Below are 18,481 nucleotides of genomic sequence, written 5' to 3' on the forward strand. Positions count from 1 at the left end.
AGTTTCACAAGGCCCAAAAGGGAACCGAAATAAGTACCTTATATTGGAACTTAAACTTCAAATGTTGATATAACAGCTAACCCGAATGAAACAGAAAATACAGTGTCATCTGGGACTTTTTCTTTTAATCTATGAATATATTGCTAAGACTTCTCTAGCCAAAAAAATAAATAAATATGTGTTTATGTCTAGTTAAGAAAGAAAATAAAAATAAAATAAATAAATTCATGATAAAATTTAAAAATAATAATAGTAATTTGTTTCCTGTTTTACATAAAACAGAGTTTACATACAACTCAAGAGTGATTCCAAATACTGCTCTGAAAAGTCATGCCTCAGCTTTACTGTGTCAGTAATTTTTGTTTAGGATAGCATTCTTCACTCATCCTCTCTTCATCCCTCCAACGCTGGACACTCTGACCAAAATTGTATACCTCTCTTATGTATCCATAACTCCCATTTCCACCATAAGCTATAGTGGGTTTTTTTTTTTGGGGGGGAGAGGCAATATCTGTATTTTAAATTACATTCCCAATATCCTAATTTATTTTTTCCTTTTATTTTAGGGTCATTTTCGTGGCTTTCCATGATGTCCCAAAGTGTGGATGATGATAACCTCAGTAGCTTAGATACTAATGAAGGAGAAATTGAACCAGAAACCATGAGAGAAAAGTTCTTCAGAAGCTTAGCAGTGCTACTGGAAAACAAAAGTAACAATACCAAGATATTTTCCAAAGCTAAGTACTGTCAATTGATAAGGGAAGTGAAAGAGGCTAAAGCTAAGGCAAAAAAGGAATCAGTTGACTACCGGCGCTTGGCAAGATTTGATGTGATCCTTGTCCAAGGAAATGAGAAACTGATTGAGGCTGTAAATGAGGAAACAGGCAAAATACGGTATTATTTACACAGTGAGGACTTATTTGACATTCTGCATGATACACATCTTAGTATTGGACATGGAGGACGCACCCGCATGGAAAAAGAATTACAGGCGAAATACAAGAACATTACAAAAGAAGTTATCATGCTGTATCTGGCACTCTGCAAACCATGCCAGCAGAAAAATTCAAAACCCAAGAAAGTTCCAACAGTACAGCCAATCAGGGAAGTTAATTCAAGATGTCAAGTGGATCTTATAGATATGCAATTAAATCCTGATGGGGAGTATAAATTTATTATGCATTATCAAGACCTCCGTACAAAATTAAATTTTTTGAGGGCATTAAAATCTAAAAGGCCCAAGGAAGTTGCATATGCCCTTTTAGATATTTTTACAATTATTGGAGCACCCAGTGTCTTACAATCTGACAATGGGAGGGAATTTTCAAGCCGGATTGTTAGTGAACTCAGTAGTATTTGGCCAGAGTTGAAAATTGTCCATGGGAAGACACAGACCTGCCAAAGCCAAAATTCTATAGAAAAAACTAGTGTAGATATCCCAAATAAGATTATTTCATGGATGCAAGCTAACAACTCATCACACTGGGCTGAATGTTTGTGGTTCATTCAGATGACCCAAAATCAACCCTATCACAGAGACATGCAATGGACTTCCTGTGAAGGTACATTTAGCCCTGAAGCAAAACTGGCCCTGTCTCATTCCCAGTTAACTGAAGAACTTGTTGCTAACTTAAACACGGAAAATGAATTAGAACAAGCTGACAAAGAGTTAGAAAATACTCTAAGAGCCCAGTGTGAAGAAAACATTGGGACTGGAACAGATAGTAGTGATATCGAAGAGAATCTTTTTATTACTCCTAAAGTGGCAGAAAAAAACCCTCCTGAAAGTAGAATAAGAATTTTATCTTGTGTAGTTTGTGAGAAAGAATGCACAGGTGCTAATAGTTGTGTATCATGTGACGGAAACGTCCATGCAATATGTGGAGTGTCCTCTCAAAGTGAGACTGATAGCTATGGACACAGAATAACTTGTAGTCTTTGCTATGAGACCACTACAAGGAAAAGGAAACTTGATGAGACTCAAAGAAGTTTGGCTGTTCAACCAAACAAAATGCTAAAGCCTTCAGAGACAACATTTTCACCAGACCAAGTAGGAGACTGGGTAAGAGTTGATCTGCTATAGACCAAAGCAAGGGAAGAGCCTCATTATACTTTACGATGACCATGATGGGTGCTCTAATGGTGTAATGGTTAAGGTGTTTGGCTGCTAACCAAAAGGCCTGTGGTTCAAATTCACCAGCTGCTCTGTGGCAGAAGGGCCTAAATTCTAGGTCAAATAAAGGATGTTCAGGAGAGGGTAGGGAATGAAAATTTGGCTGGGCAATATAGATTTGTGGCAGGAAAAAGTTCGGTTTGGGGATTTAAATGGAGGGTCTGAGAGAAGGCCAAAGTAATTTTAAATCAGTAGGTTTTCTAAGGCAGGGCTAATGTGTGTTCACAACAGAGTTTTAAAATATGGAGATAACACATGATTTAGGCCAGTGCTTTTCAAAGTGTGATCTGCAATCTATAATGAGATAAGTATCAAAATTGGAAGTGTTTGGAAACTTGTTACAAATTATTGTAACAATTTGACATTGCCACAATATCCAAGCACATGATCAATGAACTCATTTTGCTGAACAGAGTATAGGCCAGTTGGGTGTTATTGAACTCTTAAAGTGAGTCACTTGGAGTGGGAGTGGAACACTGGACATGCACAGTAGGATCACGTTACAGTGTGTGGTATTTTGGGGTTGGTTTGTCAGCTATAACCAAAAGTATATAAAACTCTGAGACAATGTAGGTATTTATTTACTTTTATAACTCAGTTTTACAATCATTTTTAAGTTTTTAATTAAGCCTAATTTTTAATTTGTAGTTAATACTATTAGCCAAAGGAGAGAAGTTAATTTTGAATTGTTTATTTTTAATCCTAATTTACAGATGGCAAAACAAGCATCACTGGATTTTTTAGTCAAGAAGAGACACACCTTTTCTGAATACAGCAGTAGTAGTAAAAGAAATGCTAACAATGGAAGTCATTCTCAAGAAGTGAAACCCAAGAGGGTGCACACCAGTTTTACTCGGAAGTATGATCCCTCATATATCGAGTTTGGTTTTGTAGCCATAATTGATGGTGAAGTGCTAAAACCACAATGTATTATTTGTGGAGATATACTGGCTAATGAAGCAATGAAACCATCAAAACTTAAGCGACATTTATATTCAAAGCATAAAGAAATAAGTTCACAACCAAAAGAATTCTTTGAAAGAAAAAGTAGTGAGTTAAAAAGCCAACCAAAGCAGGCGTTCAGTGTTTCACATATAAACATTAGTGCTTTGCGCGCTTCTTATAAAGTAGCGCTTCCGGTTGCTAAGTCTAAAACACCATACACAATTGCCGAGACATTAGTGAAAGACTGCATCAAAGAAGTGTGCTTGGAAATGTTGGGTGAATCTGCAGCAAAAAAAGTAGCTCAAGTGCCACTGTCAAATGACACCATAGCTCGACGCATTCAGGAACTGGCTAATGATATGGAAGACCAACTCATAGAACAAATAAAGCTGGCAAAGTATTTTTCTTTGCAACTTGATGAATGCAGAGATATAGCTAACATGATAGTTCTTTTAGTATATGTGCGATTTGAACATGATGATGATATAAAGGAAGAATTCTTTTTTTCAGCTGCTTTGCCTACAAACACAACTAGCTCAGAACTGTATGAAGCTGTGAAGAATTACATTGTCAACAAATGTGGTTTGGAATTTAAGTTTTGTGTAGGAATATGTTCTGATGGTGCAGCTTCAATGACAGGAAGACATTCTGAAGTGGTCACCCAGATTAAAGAGCTAGCGCCAGAATGTAAAACAACACACTGCTTCATTCATCGAGAAAGTCTTGCTATGAAAACAATATCAGCTGAATTAAATAGTGTACTTACTGACATAGTAAAAATTGTGAATTATGTAAAGGCTAATGCGTTAAACTCAAGGTTATTCTCTTTATTATGTGATAACATGGAAACTGATCATAAGCAACTGCTACTGCATGCTGAGGTACGGTGGTTATCACGGGGAAAAGTGCTGTCGAGAATGTTTGAATTACGAAATGAACTCTTACTTTTTCTGCAAAGCAAGAAACCAGTTTGGTCCCAGCTTTTTAAAGATGTGAATTGGACAGCCAGACTTGCTTATTTGTCTGATATCTTCAGTATTTTTAATGATCTCAATGCTTCCATGCAAGGAAAGAATGCAACATGTTTTTCAATGGCAGATAAAATTGAAGGACAAAAACAAAAGTTGGAAACATGGAAAAACAGAGTTTCCACAGATTGTTATGACATGTTCCATAATTTAACAACAATTATTAGTGAAGTAGGAAACGATCTTGATATTGTGCATCTGCGAAAAGTTATCAATGAACATCTAACAAATTTGTTAGAATGTTTTGAATTTTATTTTCCATCAAAAGAAGATCCACGCATAGGAAATTCATGGATCCAAAATCCATTTCTTTCATCAAAAAATAATTTAACTGTAACCCTACAGGATAAGTTGTTGAAGCTGGCTACTGATGAAGGATTGAAGATAAATTTTGAAAATACAGCATCACTTGCTTCATTTTGGATAAAAGTTAAAAATGAATATCCTGAGCTTGCCGAGATTGCTTTAAAATCTCTTCTTTTATTCCCCTCAACCTACTTGTGTGAAACTGGCTTCTCTACTTTAAGCGTTATTAAAACAAAACACAGAAACAGTTTAAATATCCATTATCCCCTAAGAGTAGCATTGTCATCAATCCAACCTAGATTAGACAAATTAACAAGCAAGAAGCAAGCTCATTTGTCACATTAAAAACTTTAGATATTGATATATAAAGTGTTCGTGCAAAGTATGTATGTAGACACTTAGTGTGAGGAATTTGCTATTTCACTTTTAACTTTCTGTTTAGTTAATGTTATGGAACTATGAAATGTTATGAACATAATAGCAATTCTTTATATAATTGTCTATATGCATACTTTCAATGAAGAAATGTGTAAAGTTTTTATAATTCATTTTCCCCTGTTACGTTTGTTAAAATGTAATTTTAAATCTATTGATTCTGATATTAAAAATTTGGTCTTGTATTTTGCGTGTCTTTCTATTATTATATTATTAGGGACTTAAGATTGTAGGATGACTTTAGGATGGGGAATGATTTCTTAGAAGTGGCAGACTGGATTAGTGAAGAGAAGTGAACTCAGAGAGTGAAATTAGAATTCAGACGCAAGAAAGGAAAGCAATAAAATGTTAAGCTTATTAGACTGAACCACATTGTACCATTAGGTTGGAAGTTGATGTTTAGTTGATTCAGTAGGTACATGAGTAGACAATGTATCATTAGGTGAGATGGGAAAAACATTTCTTGTAATGGTGTTAGGCCTTCTATTTATATTGATGAATTCTGATTTCATATGGGTGGGGGATTGGCCCACAATGACAAATTTGTCAGGTGACGGTATTTAGACCTTGTTAGAGCTATTCTACAGGACAAAGGCAAGTATTGGTACCTCAGTCTTTGTTATTATTTGGATGTGATTCAGCAAAAATGCCAAATACCTGATCTCATTCCTGTGTGACCACTTAGAATGACTGAAAACAGACTATTAGCAGAAGGACTTTTCTTTAGGGTAAAACATGTCAGGATCCTTGGTGGGCAGGGGGAATGAGTCTTTTGCTAGACAGGGAAGCAACATACAGTAAGTTCTTTCCAAAGAAAGGTGACTCTGGAAGTTAAGGAAGGAAAAGATATTTAGTGATACAAAATGTTACTAATAGTACAGGCATTCATTAAAAAAAAAAAAAAAAGGAACTGAATCCAAAATCTTTGAGAGTGCATGAAATATTTTTCACATTCAGTCCTAAAACTTCAGTTGGATTATATTTTAGTTTGTTTTAATAATAAAAAAAAAAAATTACAGCTTTTCGAAAACCTTGTGCATAGATTTAGAAGACAGTGATTTAATTCCTGCTGCCTCAATTTCTGTGCCCTTTTTCTCTCTGGCCTTTTGAAATTAAGGGATTTATCATTTTTAAGTATTTTACCATTTGTTTTATTGATTGCACAAAATATTTGTGTTTCCCAGTTTTAATTTTAAAAAGCAATATATATAATTAATTCATATTTATTTATATTTGAAATACAGTTGAGCAGTATTGGAGAAATCAAACTGAGAGGGATATTAATAATACATTTCTAAACAGACCTCTAAATTCAGCAACTGAAGAAAAAAATTAAGCCTCGAGTTGCAATATTGAGAGATTCTATGGGCAGAATATTGAATGATGCAGGAAACATCAAGAGAAGATGGCAGGAATACACAGAGTCACAGTACCAAAAAGAACTGATCGATCTTCATCCATTTCAGGAAGTGGCGTATGATCTAGAACCAATGGTAATGAAGGAGGAAGTCAAAGCTGCAATGAAAGAACTGGTGAAGAACAAGGCTCCGGGAATTGATGGCATACCGATTGAGATATTTCAACAAACAGATGCCCCATTGGAGGCACTCATTCAGTTATGCCAAGAGATTTGGAAGACAGCTACCTGGCCAACTGACTGGAAGAGATCCATATTTGTGCCCATTCCAAAGAAAGGTGATCCCACAGAATGTGGAAATTATAGAACAATATCATTAATATCACATGCAAGTAAGATCTTACTGAAGATAATTCAGAAACGTTTGCAGCAGTATATTGACAGAGAACTTCCAGAGGTTCAAGCCGGATTCAGAAGAGGACATGGAACAAGGGATATCCTAGCTGTTGTCAGATGGATCTTGGCTCAAGGCAAAGAATACCAGAAAGATGTTTACTTGTGTTTTATTGACTATGCAAAGGCATTTGATTGTGTGGATCATGAAATTATGGATAACATTGAGAAGAATGGGAATTCCCACGCACTTGATTGTACTCATGAGGAATCTGTACCTTGACCAGGAGGCTGTCGTTTGAACAGATCAAGGGGACACTACATGGTTTAAAATCAAGAAGGGAGTGCGTCAGGGTTGTATCCTTTCTCCACACTTATTCAATCTATATGCTGAGCAAATAATCCGAGAAGCTGGACTATATGAAGAAAAACGTGGTACAGGATTGGAGGAAGAATCATTAACCACCTGAGATATGCAGACGATACAACTTTGCTTGCTGAAAGTGAGGATGACTTAAGGCACCTACTGATGAAGGTTGAAGAATACAGTCTGCAGTATGGATTACGTCTCAATATAAATAAAACAAAGATCCTCACAACTGGACCAATGAGCAGCATCACAATAAATGGAGAGAAGATTGAGGTTGTCAAGGAATTCATGTTGCTTGGTTCTACAATCGATACCAACGGAAGCAGCAGTCAGGACATTAGACAACGTGTAGCATTGGGAAAGTCAACTGCAAAGGAACTGTTTCAAGTGCTGAGGAGCAAGGATATCTCCTTGAGGACTAAGGTGTGCCTGACACAAGCCATGATATTTCCAATCACCTCGTATGCATGTGAGAGCTGGACAATGAATAAGGAAGACCAAAGAAGAGTTGATGCTTTTGAGTTTTGGTGCTGGCGAAGAATGCTGAAAGTACCATGGACTGCTAAAAGAACTAACAGATCTGTCCTGGAGGAAGTGCAGCTGGAATGCTCCTTGGAAGCAAGAATGGCCAGACTTCATCTCACCTATTTTGGTCATGTTGTAAGAAGGGACCATTCCCTGGAGAAGGATGTCATGCTTGGTAGGATGGAGGGTCGACGAAAGAGGGGGAGGCCTTCAATGAGATGGATTGACATGGTGGCTGCGATGATGGGCTCAAGTATAGCAGGGATTGTGGGGCTGGTGCAGGATCGGGCAGTGTTTCGTTCTGCTGTGCATGGGGTTGCTATGAGTCGGAAACGACTCGACGGCACTTAACAACAACAACAACAACAACAAACAGACCTAATTCCAATACTTTCCCTCTAAGAATTTTAAAGTATTGGATATCTGACAGCAGAATTAGAGTCATCTGGCCAAGATTTTTGGTGTAAAGCCTTAGATATTTAAATTAGGTGCATGTCTATTTTTGCTGGAAAATTTACTACCAGTAGGTTGAATTATTTTACATTTTTTACACATAGGAATATTAATCTTGCTTTCCTTCCCTGTTTGTTTTATTGTCTTAGTGTACATTCTTTTTTATTATTTAATTGCTGAAAGAAGTCTTTCTGAAAGAGGTTAAGCTGAAAATTAAGTCATATACTGGTAAAAAAAAAAAAAAACCAACTCACTGCCATTGAGTCAATTCCAACTCATAGCGATCTCCTTAGGGTTTCTAAGGCAGTAAATCTTTACAGAAGTAGATTGCCCAGTCTTCCTTCTGTAGAGTGGCTGGTGGGTTTGAACTGTCAGCCTTCTGCTTAGCAGTCAAATGCCTTAATAAGTCCCTAAGAGTTTTCACATGTTCCCCATGAAAAAGCCAGAGTTCTAGAGTGCAAGTTGTCAATTTACATGTCCAGTTCCTATGTAACTGTATAACTTAACCTTTCACCTCCTTCAGCTCCAAACACTTAGAAATACCCAAAGTGTGTTTTTTGGAGAGTTCTTTGCTGGTGGGTGGTGTTCCTAACTGAGGCACTAGCAGAAGGCTTAGATTTGATTACATTCCTTGGTATCCCCTAATCCACAGGAAACTTGCATATCCGTGCCACTCTTATTAATAGGGATGCAGACTGATCTACTGCAGGTCGAACTACTTCTCCCAAGACACATATTTTGGAGTCTTTGGACTAAACTTGGGCTCCTAATAAGGTTTGTTGTCATAGTTAGGTCTGAGTTTGGGGAAAACAAGAAAGAAGGGGCCAGGTAGAAAGAGAACAAAGCAGCGTGGGGCTCTGTGGCAAGGGGAAGAGCGTAGGAAGGAAGGACTTGGAGAATGTTAGTGGGCCTTTGGAGACTCCCGTTTTGAGTTGGCTACCACCTTGGGACATTTCAGAGACCTAAAGGAATTTGTCGATGTTCAGCCTTCTCAGGAGGTAGCATACAATCAAGAACAAAAGGTACTGAAGGAAGAAGTCCAAGTTGCACTGAAGGAATTGGCAAAAAAAGAAAAAAACACAAGGCTGCAGGAATTGAGGGAACAACCATGGAGATGTTTCAACATCTTACTCATCTATGCCAGGAAATTTGGAAGACCTGGCCAACTGACTGGAAGAGATTCACATTTGTGCCCATTTTAAAGAAAGGTGATCCAACCTTTCTTTAAAATGTGTAAATTATCAAACAATATCATATGCAAGTAGAGTTTGCTGAAGATAATTAAAAAATGGTTGCAGCAGTATATTGACAGGGAACTTTCAGAAATTCAAGCTGGGTTCAGAAGAGGATATAGAATGAGGGATATCATCGCTGATGTCTGTTAGATCTTAGCTGAAAGCAAAGAATACCAAAAAGATGTTTACCTATGATTTGTTGACTATGTGAAGGCATTCACCTGTGTAGATCATAACAAATTATGGACAACATTGCAAAGAATGGGAATTGTAGAATGCTTAATTGTGCTCATTAAGAACTTGTACATAGATTAAGAAAGAGGCAGTCATTCAAACTGAGCAAGGGGACACTACATAGTTTAAAATCAAGACGGACATGTGTCACAGTTGTATCCTTTCACCATACTTATTCAATCTGTATGCTGAGCAAATAATCTGAAAAAGTGGATTATGTGAAGAAAAATGTGGCATCAGGATTGGAGGCAGACTCATTAAAAGCCTGCGATATGCAGAGGACACAACCTTGCTTGCTGAAAGTGAAGATGAATAACTTACTGATGAAGGTGAAAGACTATCTCCAGTATGGATACACCGCAACGAAACAAATATCCTCACAACTGGATCAATAAGCAACATCACAATAAATGGAGAAAAGATTGAAGTAGTCAGCAATTTCGTTTTATTTGGATCCACAATCAACACCCATCGAAGCCGCAGTCAACAAATCAGGCGTTGTATTGCCCTGGGCAAATCTGCAAAAGACCTCTCTGACATGCTGACAAGTAAAAATGCCTCATATGCATATGAGAGCTGGTCAATGAGTAAGGAAGACTGAAGAAGAGTTGATGCATTTGAAGTGTGGTGTTGGCGAAGAATACTGAAAATGCCAGGGACTGCTAGAAGAATGAACAGATCTGTCCTGGAAGAAGTGCAGCTGGAATGCTCCTTAGAAGCGAGAATTTAGGACTACATGACCTACTTTGGTCATGTTGTCAGAAGGGCCCATTCCCTGGAGAAAGATATGGTAAAGAGGAAGGTCAGAGAAGAAGGGAAGACCCTCAACAAGATGGATTGACACAGTGGCTGCAACGATGGGATGAAGCATAGCAAAGATTGTGAGAATGTCTCAGGACCAGGCAGTGTTTAGCTCTGTTGTACATAGGACACTATGAGTCAGAATTGACTCAATGGCACCCAACAGCAACAACAGTTACAAAAGAATCCCAGGTCAGAGGTTAAATGCATTCCTGTAACAAGAAGCTCCCTTCTCTGATGTGGCTGTGTGCTTTCTGCAGGGAATCTGTTAGGAACTTTGGTAATTGAATGGGGACTTTAAGCCCAGTTTGTACCCCTCCTGGTATTTTTTTTCCTAAATGATTAGTTCCAGAATGTCTTTTCTAATGTTCACCAAGATGGGGTGTGTGTGTGTGTGTGTGTGTGAAAATCCCAAACACTATACAATTTTAAATTATTAGATTAGGAAATGAGATGTTTATTTACTGTTAGGGAACATACTGTATTTTTTGTATTCTGATATACTTGTCTTAAATTTACAGTCAATTTGTTATTAAAATTAAGGTAATTATAGTTGTTTTAATCAATTAAACCTTGGGCTCATTAAAGAATATAAAGAGGGAAGGAGGAGACTGAGACTGTTACAGACTGTATGATTTGTAAGAGTCTGATTTGACTGTGTCTCTGCCTCAGAGGCTTGGACTTTGAAAGAATGCAAAGTTATTTTCAATGTTGTGTTTGTGTTTGGATTTAAATGCAAATTAATTTCTGGCTGAAAGCTCTTTTGCATCTTTGGGAGGACAAAATTTCCAAATTATCATTTTCCTGTCTGAAAAATTTGTCATTTAATTTGAGGAACCAAACGTGAACTCAGAATGGCAGTAGGATAGAGCAAAGCAGGGTTCTGTGGTTGGGAAAAGGTGGCCGGAAGTAAGGATGCACTGATGAGCAGAAGTCAGTTCAGAAAGATAAACCAGGATGAGGAATTTAGCCTTAATCCAGGAGGCATTAGAAAGTCACAGAAGGTATGATAAGTAGAGTGTGACTTGAAGTATATTTTAGCAAGATTTCTCTGGCCACAATGTGGAAAAGAGATTGGAGTGCTGGAGGCAGGAGACTAAGGAGGATTTCATAATGAATAGATTAATGATAATGGCCTGAGCCACAGAAATGGTAATAGGAATGAAAGAGGTAGACATATTTAAAAGGCTCAATATCAGAAAAGTGCTGGTTGGGAATTCTATTGAAGACACTGATAGAGTTTCCATGTAGTGTTACAACTGTGTCTAAAATTCATACATATGAGCAAAGAGTCAAGACTTGCTAAAAAATTTTTGAAAATAATAGATGAGAAAACTTGCACTATATCAAAATTTATAAAGCTATAGTGTTTAAGACAGGGTAGTATTAAGACAGTGATAGACAAATAAACCATTGGAATAAAATAGGGAACCCAGACATCATCCTGTGGATATATGGAAGTTTGATATATGGCAGAACTATTGCTACTTCCTGGAGAAAAAAAAAAAAGAAAAAAAAAAAGGATTATCCATTTGGGAGAAAATGAAATTGATCCCTATATTCTAAATATATTAAAAACTTAAATGTGAAAGACCAAGCTATAAAACTTTTTTTGAAGAAAATACGGGAGAATTTTCTGAATTTGAAGAAGGAAATGAATGATTTCTTGAGATGCAAAAATACAAACCATAAATAATTAATAAATCTAGCTACGTTAAAATTGTTAAATTTTGTTTATCATAAGACACTATAAAATGTGAAAGAATTAAGCAAAAACTAGGAGCATATATCTTCTACACATATACTTGACAAAAGATTATTATCCAAACAAAGGATTATTATCCAGAATATAAAGAATTACTACAAGTCAATGATTAAAAAAAAAAAGGCAAGCAATTAAATAGAAAACTAATGCAATAGGCATTTCAAAGAGAAAACTTGGATGACCAATAGACTTATAAGGAGGTACTTAAGTAATGTGTAATCATGCAAATGCATATTTAGATTACAATGAAATACCACTTACACCAACAAGATTAGCCCATTTTAAAGTATCAAGTGTCAGCACAAGTGTGAATCAACTGTAACTCCTGTTCTGTGGATTTCATATGCCTATTGGTACAACTACTCTGGAAAACAATTTGACATTATATAATAAAGTTAAAGAGAGCCCAGGTGGTGTAGTGATGAAGAACTCAGTTGCTAACCAAAAAGATGGGCAGTTTGAACTCACTAGTTGTTCTAGGGGGAGCTCTGGTAGCATAGTGCCTAAGGCACTTGACTGCTAGCCAGAAGGCTGGCGGTTTAAATCTACCAGCTACTCCTCTGAAGGAAGATGGGGCAATCTACTTCCATAGTGATACTGCCTCAGAAACCCAAGGAGGGGTCACTATGAGTAGGATCCGACTTGACGGTACATAACAATAACAACAACAACAGCTGTTCTAAGGAGAAAGATGTGGTAGTGGTAGTCTCCTTCAATAAAGCTTACAGCTTTGGATGCCCTTTGGGGCAGCTATGAGTCAGAATCGACTTGACTGCAAGAATATGAGTCAGAATCTACTTGACCGCATGAGTTTGCTTTTCAGTTTTAGTAAAGTTAAAGACGTGTATGCCCTACAATCTTCTGAGAATCTTTGGGAGCCATATAATTGAATGTTCATAACATCAATGTTTATAAAAGCTGCAACTGGAAAAACCCAAATGTCCATTCACAAAAGAATGAGTAAATAATTTATAATATATTTATTCAACAACTAGACTGTTGCTGTTGTTGTGTGCTGTCGAGTCAGACCCGACTCATAATGACCCCGCCTTGGGTTTCTGAGGCAGTATCACTACAGAAGTCGGTTGCCCCATCTTCCTTCTGAGGAGTGGCTGGTCCAGCCTTCTGGTTAGCAGTCAAGTGCCTCTGGCATTACACTACCAGCGCTCCCTTCTAGTATATGTAGTAAAAATGAGTGATGGAGATGATGAAAATGTTCTATATTGTCATTCTGGTGGTGGTTACATAGGATTACGTAAGGATAACCAAAACTCATTGAACAATGTCATTAAAATGGGTGCATTTTATTATATGTAAATCATACCTCAATAAAGTTGATTTTTAAAAGGAGTGACGTACAGTTACATCAACATAGATTACTTTTAAGAATATAATGTTGAGAGAAAAAGCCAACCTGCAGAAAAGTTGTTGTTAAGTTCAATCAAGTTAGGTGCAAGACCCTAAGTACAACAGAACGGGAACCCTGCTCCACCTTGTACCATCCTCACAATCATTATATTGGAATCCATTGTTGCAGCTACTGTGTCAATCCATCTCGTCGGGGGTCTTCTTCGTTTTTCACTTACCCTCTTCCTTACCAAGTGAAAAAAATACAGAAGTATTAATCTATTTATTAATTTTTTTTTTAAAGACTTTATAAAAAGTTTAAAAATTGTAAAAAACTGAACGGAATAAATTAGAGACATTATTTGGTAAAAATGTAAAGAAACTTCACACTGAGTATCACTTTAAAGATTTCTTCTTTTTTTTAGTTAATGTTTTTCAGGAGTGTGTGTGTTTGAGGGAGACTTATTCTTCCTCTGCCTAGTTCTGAAAATATTGCCTTCTTATATGTTAACTGACTTGGGTAAGGAATCATATACTAATCATTGGGAGAATTGGGGGGGGGGGCGGTTAGAATGAAAACGATAAATTAGTTTAAATAAATAATCAGCAGAGGTTTTCTGAAATTTTAAGGTGATAAAACAAGATTCTACCATCAGCTTTGTTTGAAGGAGGAGGTTGGAAATTAGGGATAGGGTAAATAAAGCCCAAAGAGGTCAGCTCACCGGAATTCATACATTCCCGGTCTCAAATATTCCATCACATGAGTTCAGAACTCAAAAGGTGGGATTCTCCCATAGACCCTGTGGCTACTCTCTACTTTTCTCAGAATTTCATTTTTTTCCCCCAGGACTCAGTCAGTGGCAGTAGCTGCACTGTTCTCAATGGCTGGGAGGATCTTGAGTCAGGAATCGCGGGGACTCTAGAAATGGAGACATTGAGAGAGACAAATAGAACCTCGGTGACCCATTTTTGATGAGTGAGAGAAAAGAGTGGAGGTTGTAAATATGTCAATGATAGACTGTTTCTAAGTCTTTTCAAGATCCTTCCAAGTACGTACTACAATGACTGGTAAGAAGCTGAAATCGGATTCATATTAAATAATTTCAATAGTATATTTAAAGTACAAATACACACTGGGAAGGTATTGATAAAAATAGCGATACCTTTTTCATTAGAAAGTAAATAAAAGGTGCTTTTAGAAAGTGGAGAATCGCATGGCTCCATGGCTTAGTTGGTTAAAGCGCCTGTCTTGTAAACAGGAGATCCTGGGTTCGAATCCCAGTGGGGCCTGTGTAGCTTTTTAGAAAACATTTCTTTAGTACAAAGATGGGATGAAAAACCCTTGAGTATAGCACCACAACATCACCACCCTTCACTCTGCCCCCAGGAAAAGACTGGATTCGAAGAAGGAAGTTCAAACCTCAGCAACCCATTTCTCCCCTTCGAAAAAAGGGTGAAGATCGTTTCCGGGGGAAGTTCATCTGCCAAGACCTGCTTTGTAGGATCATTGTTACAGGAGTGGTCACCAGGCGAATTCAGACTCTGCCCAAAGCGCGGGAAGTTATAACCGTTCGGTTACTGCAGGGAGCAGGCATTTAACTGCTTCAACGGCACCCTATGCTTAAGAACAAGTACTATGACTCTTCTTGCGTTTTTTTTCTGGAATTAAGATTTTACGACTCAAGCATAAGTCAATAACTGATTACTAAAAGAAGCAGGGTGTTTGGAGATAACCCTAGAGCTTCAATGTTAACCAGAGAGCGCAGCCGACAAACTGCCTAGGACGTACTGACGCTTCCTTTTCCTTTCTCTAGCCTACGTTACATCTTCATGGTAAGAAGCTGAAATGGAAAATTGCCCATGGAGACAATATTGTACTTTAGTTGTGCCCGGTATGAGCGAAATTCCCAGCCATATTTGTTTATTGAATAAATAAACATGGAATCAACGAAGGATACCTCAGATTAAGATTGTGCCCTCGTGTTCCTTGTCTTCAGGGTCTACTTTAAAGTGTTTTGATTCAGTAAAGTATTTTCTACCGTGAACAACATTTCAAATTCTAGGTGGTCCCAGTCTTACATTCTCAAAATCCGAGGCGTTGTAAGGGAAGGAAGCCCGGGGAAAGCTCTCTTGCCCACCTCGCGGCGGTGATCCCTCCACCAATGGAAATGAAGAATGAAGCGGCACGTGAGACCCCTCCCCGCCATCTTCCCTCTGTACCCTTTCCTCTCTGGCCCAGTGGTGAGGGGGAGAGGCGTATCTAGGGAATGGCAGGTATGGCGCTGCTCTGGGCGCCACTGTAGGGGGCGCCAATGAGAAGTTTCCAGTAGCCACTGCAGTTTCCATCGCCAGTTGCGAGAAATCAATCAGCCATTTAAAACTAATTGCCTATGGCAATTATTATTTTCGTAGATAGGCTGTTCATGGGGCGTTGATGTTGGACCAGGGTCTGCCATTCATGAAAGTTCAGTGCAACTTTAGGGCTTTCTGAGGCACTCTATCTTCTTCATCATTGGAAAATAGCGAACCCTGAACTATGCTCTGCAATAGCCTCCTTCCAGATTCTGCCCGGTGCCTTGCCTTTGGCCCACCCTCCCATCATTACCCTCACCCTTTAGCCTAACTCTTAAATTGGCACTTTCTAAAAAGAAATTCATCGTTCTACCCTCAGGATATAGAGCTTTTCTCCTTCTCCTCTGGGCACACGTAACTGACTCTTCAGTGGAGACTGAGGCAAGAATGTCCACGGGTCCTAGTAGGGGAATACATAGTATTTCAACCATGTGAAATTGTTCACTACAGATTAATAAGCACAAGTAAACTCATGCTTACTTTACTTACTGGGCACTCCACCCAGTACATAGGATTGTAAATTTGAAAAGAGTCTTTGATTCTTTATAAAGGTGCTGTGAGTTTGGGAGACAGATGCTAGTCATATCCAAAAGCAGAATATTTGATGTGGTGAAAAATGTGAAATTGTTCACTACAGGTTAGCAAGCAAACCCATGTTTATTATTGGGTCATCTGTCCCTGCGATACTAACAAGAGGTGGCAAACTCCTCCTTTACAAACTGCCTGAATGATCTGACACCTGAGGTCCATCACTCCTCCCTACCACGACAAGCTCCCTACTTGTTGCTGTCTTCTTGGCCTCACACTCCTTCCCACTCAGAGGCAGAGAAAGTGCATAGTTATCAATTAGTCAAGTTACTTTTCTTTAAATATTGGGAGTTTCTTTTAAAAATAATAATAATTTGTTTTAAAATATAATATTTTAGTAACTGTAATATTTTTCTTAGGAGCTCTGGTAGCATAGTGCCTAAGACACTTGACTTCTAACCAGAAGGCTGGTGGTTCAAACCCACCAGCCACTCCTCGGAAGGAACATGGAGCAATCTACTTCCATAGTGATACTGCCTCAGAAACCCAAGGAGGGGTGGCTAGGAGTCGGGTCCAACTTGCCAGCACATAACAACAATATTTTTCTTATTTCTCAATATTTCTTTTTTTATTTCTCAGCCATGTTTGTTCAATGAATCAATAAAAATGGAATGAATGAATGATACCTCAGATTAGGGTTGTATCTCCATCTTTCTTATCCTTGACAGAAAAACAACAAGTGACAGAATAATTCCTCCGCTCTGATTTCATTTCTGTACATTTCAAAATACAAAAACATAAAATTATTTCTTGTTTGTGGCTATGCATATACTTAGTAAAGCAGAATGTATGGGGGGAGGATACAAAAAGATTATGGGATAGTAACTGCTTCTGGAGAGGAGTGGGAATATAATAGCTGTATCTTAATGTATCTTAATCTATTTCTTAAAATTTAAATAGAATATAGTATTGAGTCTTCTCTCTGCAGTATAGCCCTTTCCACTGAAACGCTAAGCTTTTTTTCTTTCTTTGATTTTTCTACCAGAAACCCAGTTTCTGGCCCGTAACAAGGCAGGCATCTTTCCACAAGCATGAGGAGAGAGCCAAAACCTGTTGATGGTAAAACTCAATGACTCAATTTATTCCACTTGCCTGTCAGTTTCTCGTACTGTGTTGGCTGGTGTGTTGATCTGATACTGGAAGCTATGTTACTGGTATTTTCAAATATCAGCAGGGTGACCCTAGGCTACAGGCTTTAGTGAAGCTTCTAGACTAAGATAGACTAGGAAGGACATAGTGATCTACTTCTGAAAGAACAGGCCAGTGAAAACCTTACGAATACCAGCAGAACATTATCTGAAATATAATCACGTTATTATCCAATAAATGATGGTGGTAAACTGAATAGCCACATGGGAAAAGCAGTTAAATTTACTTATTTTCTTTCATTCCTGTTGATTCTCTCACACAAGACGCTTGGTTGTCTCTGCAAAGTTACTCCCACCCTGTCTTCTGCTGCTTCTGTAATGTATGTGGCTAAATTTGTAGCACAAGTGCTTATGTAAGATTGTTGTTGTTGTTGTTATGTGCCATCGAGTCAGACCTGACTCATAGTGACCCCTCCTTTGGTTTCCAAGGCGGTATCACTATGGAAGTAGATTGCCCAACCTTCCTTTCGAGGAGTGGCTGGTGTAAGAGTATCTTCAGCCAAATCTATCCTTGGATTAGGGTACATTCCTTTTCACCTACCCCACCGGCTTTTCTCACCTCTCCATGTACCCTTTAGGTTAGATGGCACTCGAAATATGGCTGGGAAAGAATTCCTTTCTCAAAGTAGAGTCATATTTATTGACATGAAAGGAGCAAAGCTTTTGGGTCTTCACTTACTGATGTGGCACAGCTCAGAGTGAGAAGAAACAGCTGCAAACATCCATTAATTATCGGAACATGGAATGTATGAAGTATGAATCTAGGAAAATTGGAAGTTGTCAAAAATGGAACGGAACACTTGAAGATTGATATTCTAGGCATTAGTGAGCTGGAATGTAATGGTATTAGACATTTTGAATGAGACAATCTTATGACCTACTATCCTGGGAATGACAAATTGAAGAGGTGTCACATTCATTGTCAAAAAGAACATTTTATCCTAGCCAATAGACTGCAACAACATATCAAGAAAATCATTCATCATGACCAAGTGGGGTTCATATCAGGTATGCAGGGATGGTTCA

The 18,481-nt window shown here is 38.0% G+C and overlaps 1 protein-coding gene and 1 non-coding gene across 2 annotated transcripts in view; both read left to right on the forward strand.

Moving 5' to 3' along the window:
* ZBED9 (zinc finger BED-type containing 9) overlaps nucleotides 1-4,797 on the forward strand; it is a 32,147-nt gene extending 27,350 nt beyond the window's left edge. The window contains exons 3-4 of the mRNA XM_007956490.2: nucleotides 567-2,062; nucleotides 2,887-4,797. Of these exons, the coding sequence (XP_007954681.1) occupies nucleotides 567-2,062; nucleotides 2,887-4,797 (3,407 nt within the window). The remainder of the gene's footprint in view (nucleotides 1-566; nucleotides 2,063-2,886) is intronic.
* Nucleotides 4,798-14,583: 9,786 nt separating this feature from the next.
* Nucleotides 14,584-14,657, forward strand: TRNAT-UGU. The gene has a single exon. It is a non-coding gene; the product is annotated as a tRNA-Thr (tRNA).
* Nucleotides 14,658-18,481: the final 3,824 nt, after the last annotated feature.

This window comes from Orycteropus afer, unplaced genomic scaffold (genome assembly GCF_000298275.1).
Source record: "Orycteropus afer afer isolate SDZICR_OR568_19922 unplaced genomic scaffold, OryAfe1.0 scaffold00627, whole genome shotgun sequence".
In the NCBI taxonomy this organism is placed as follows: Eukaryota; Metazoa; Chordata; class Mammalia; order Tubulidentata; family Orycteropodidae; genus Orycteropus; species Orycteropus afer.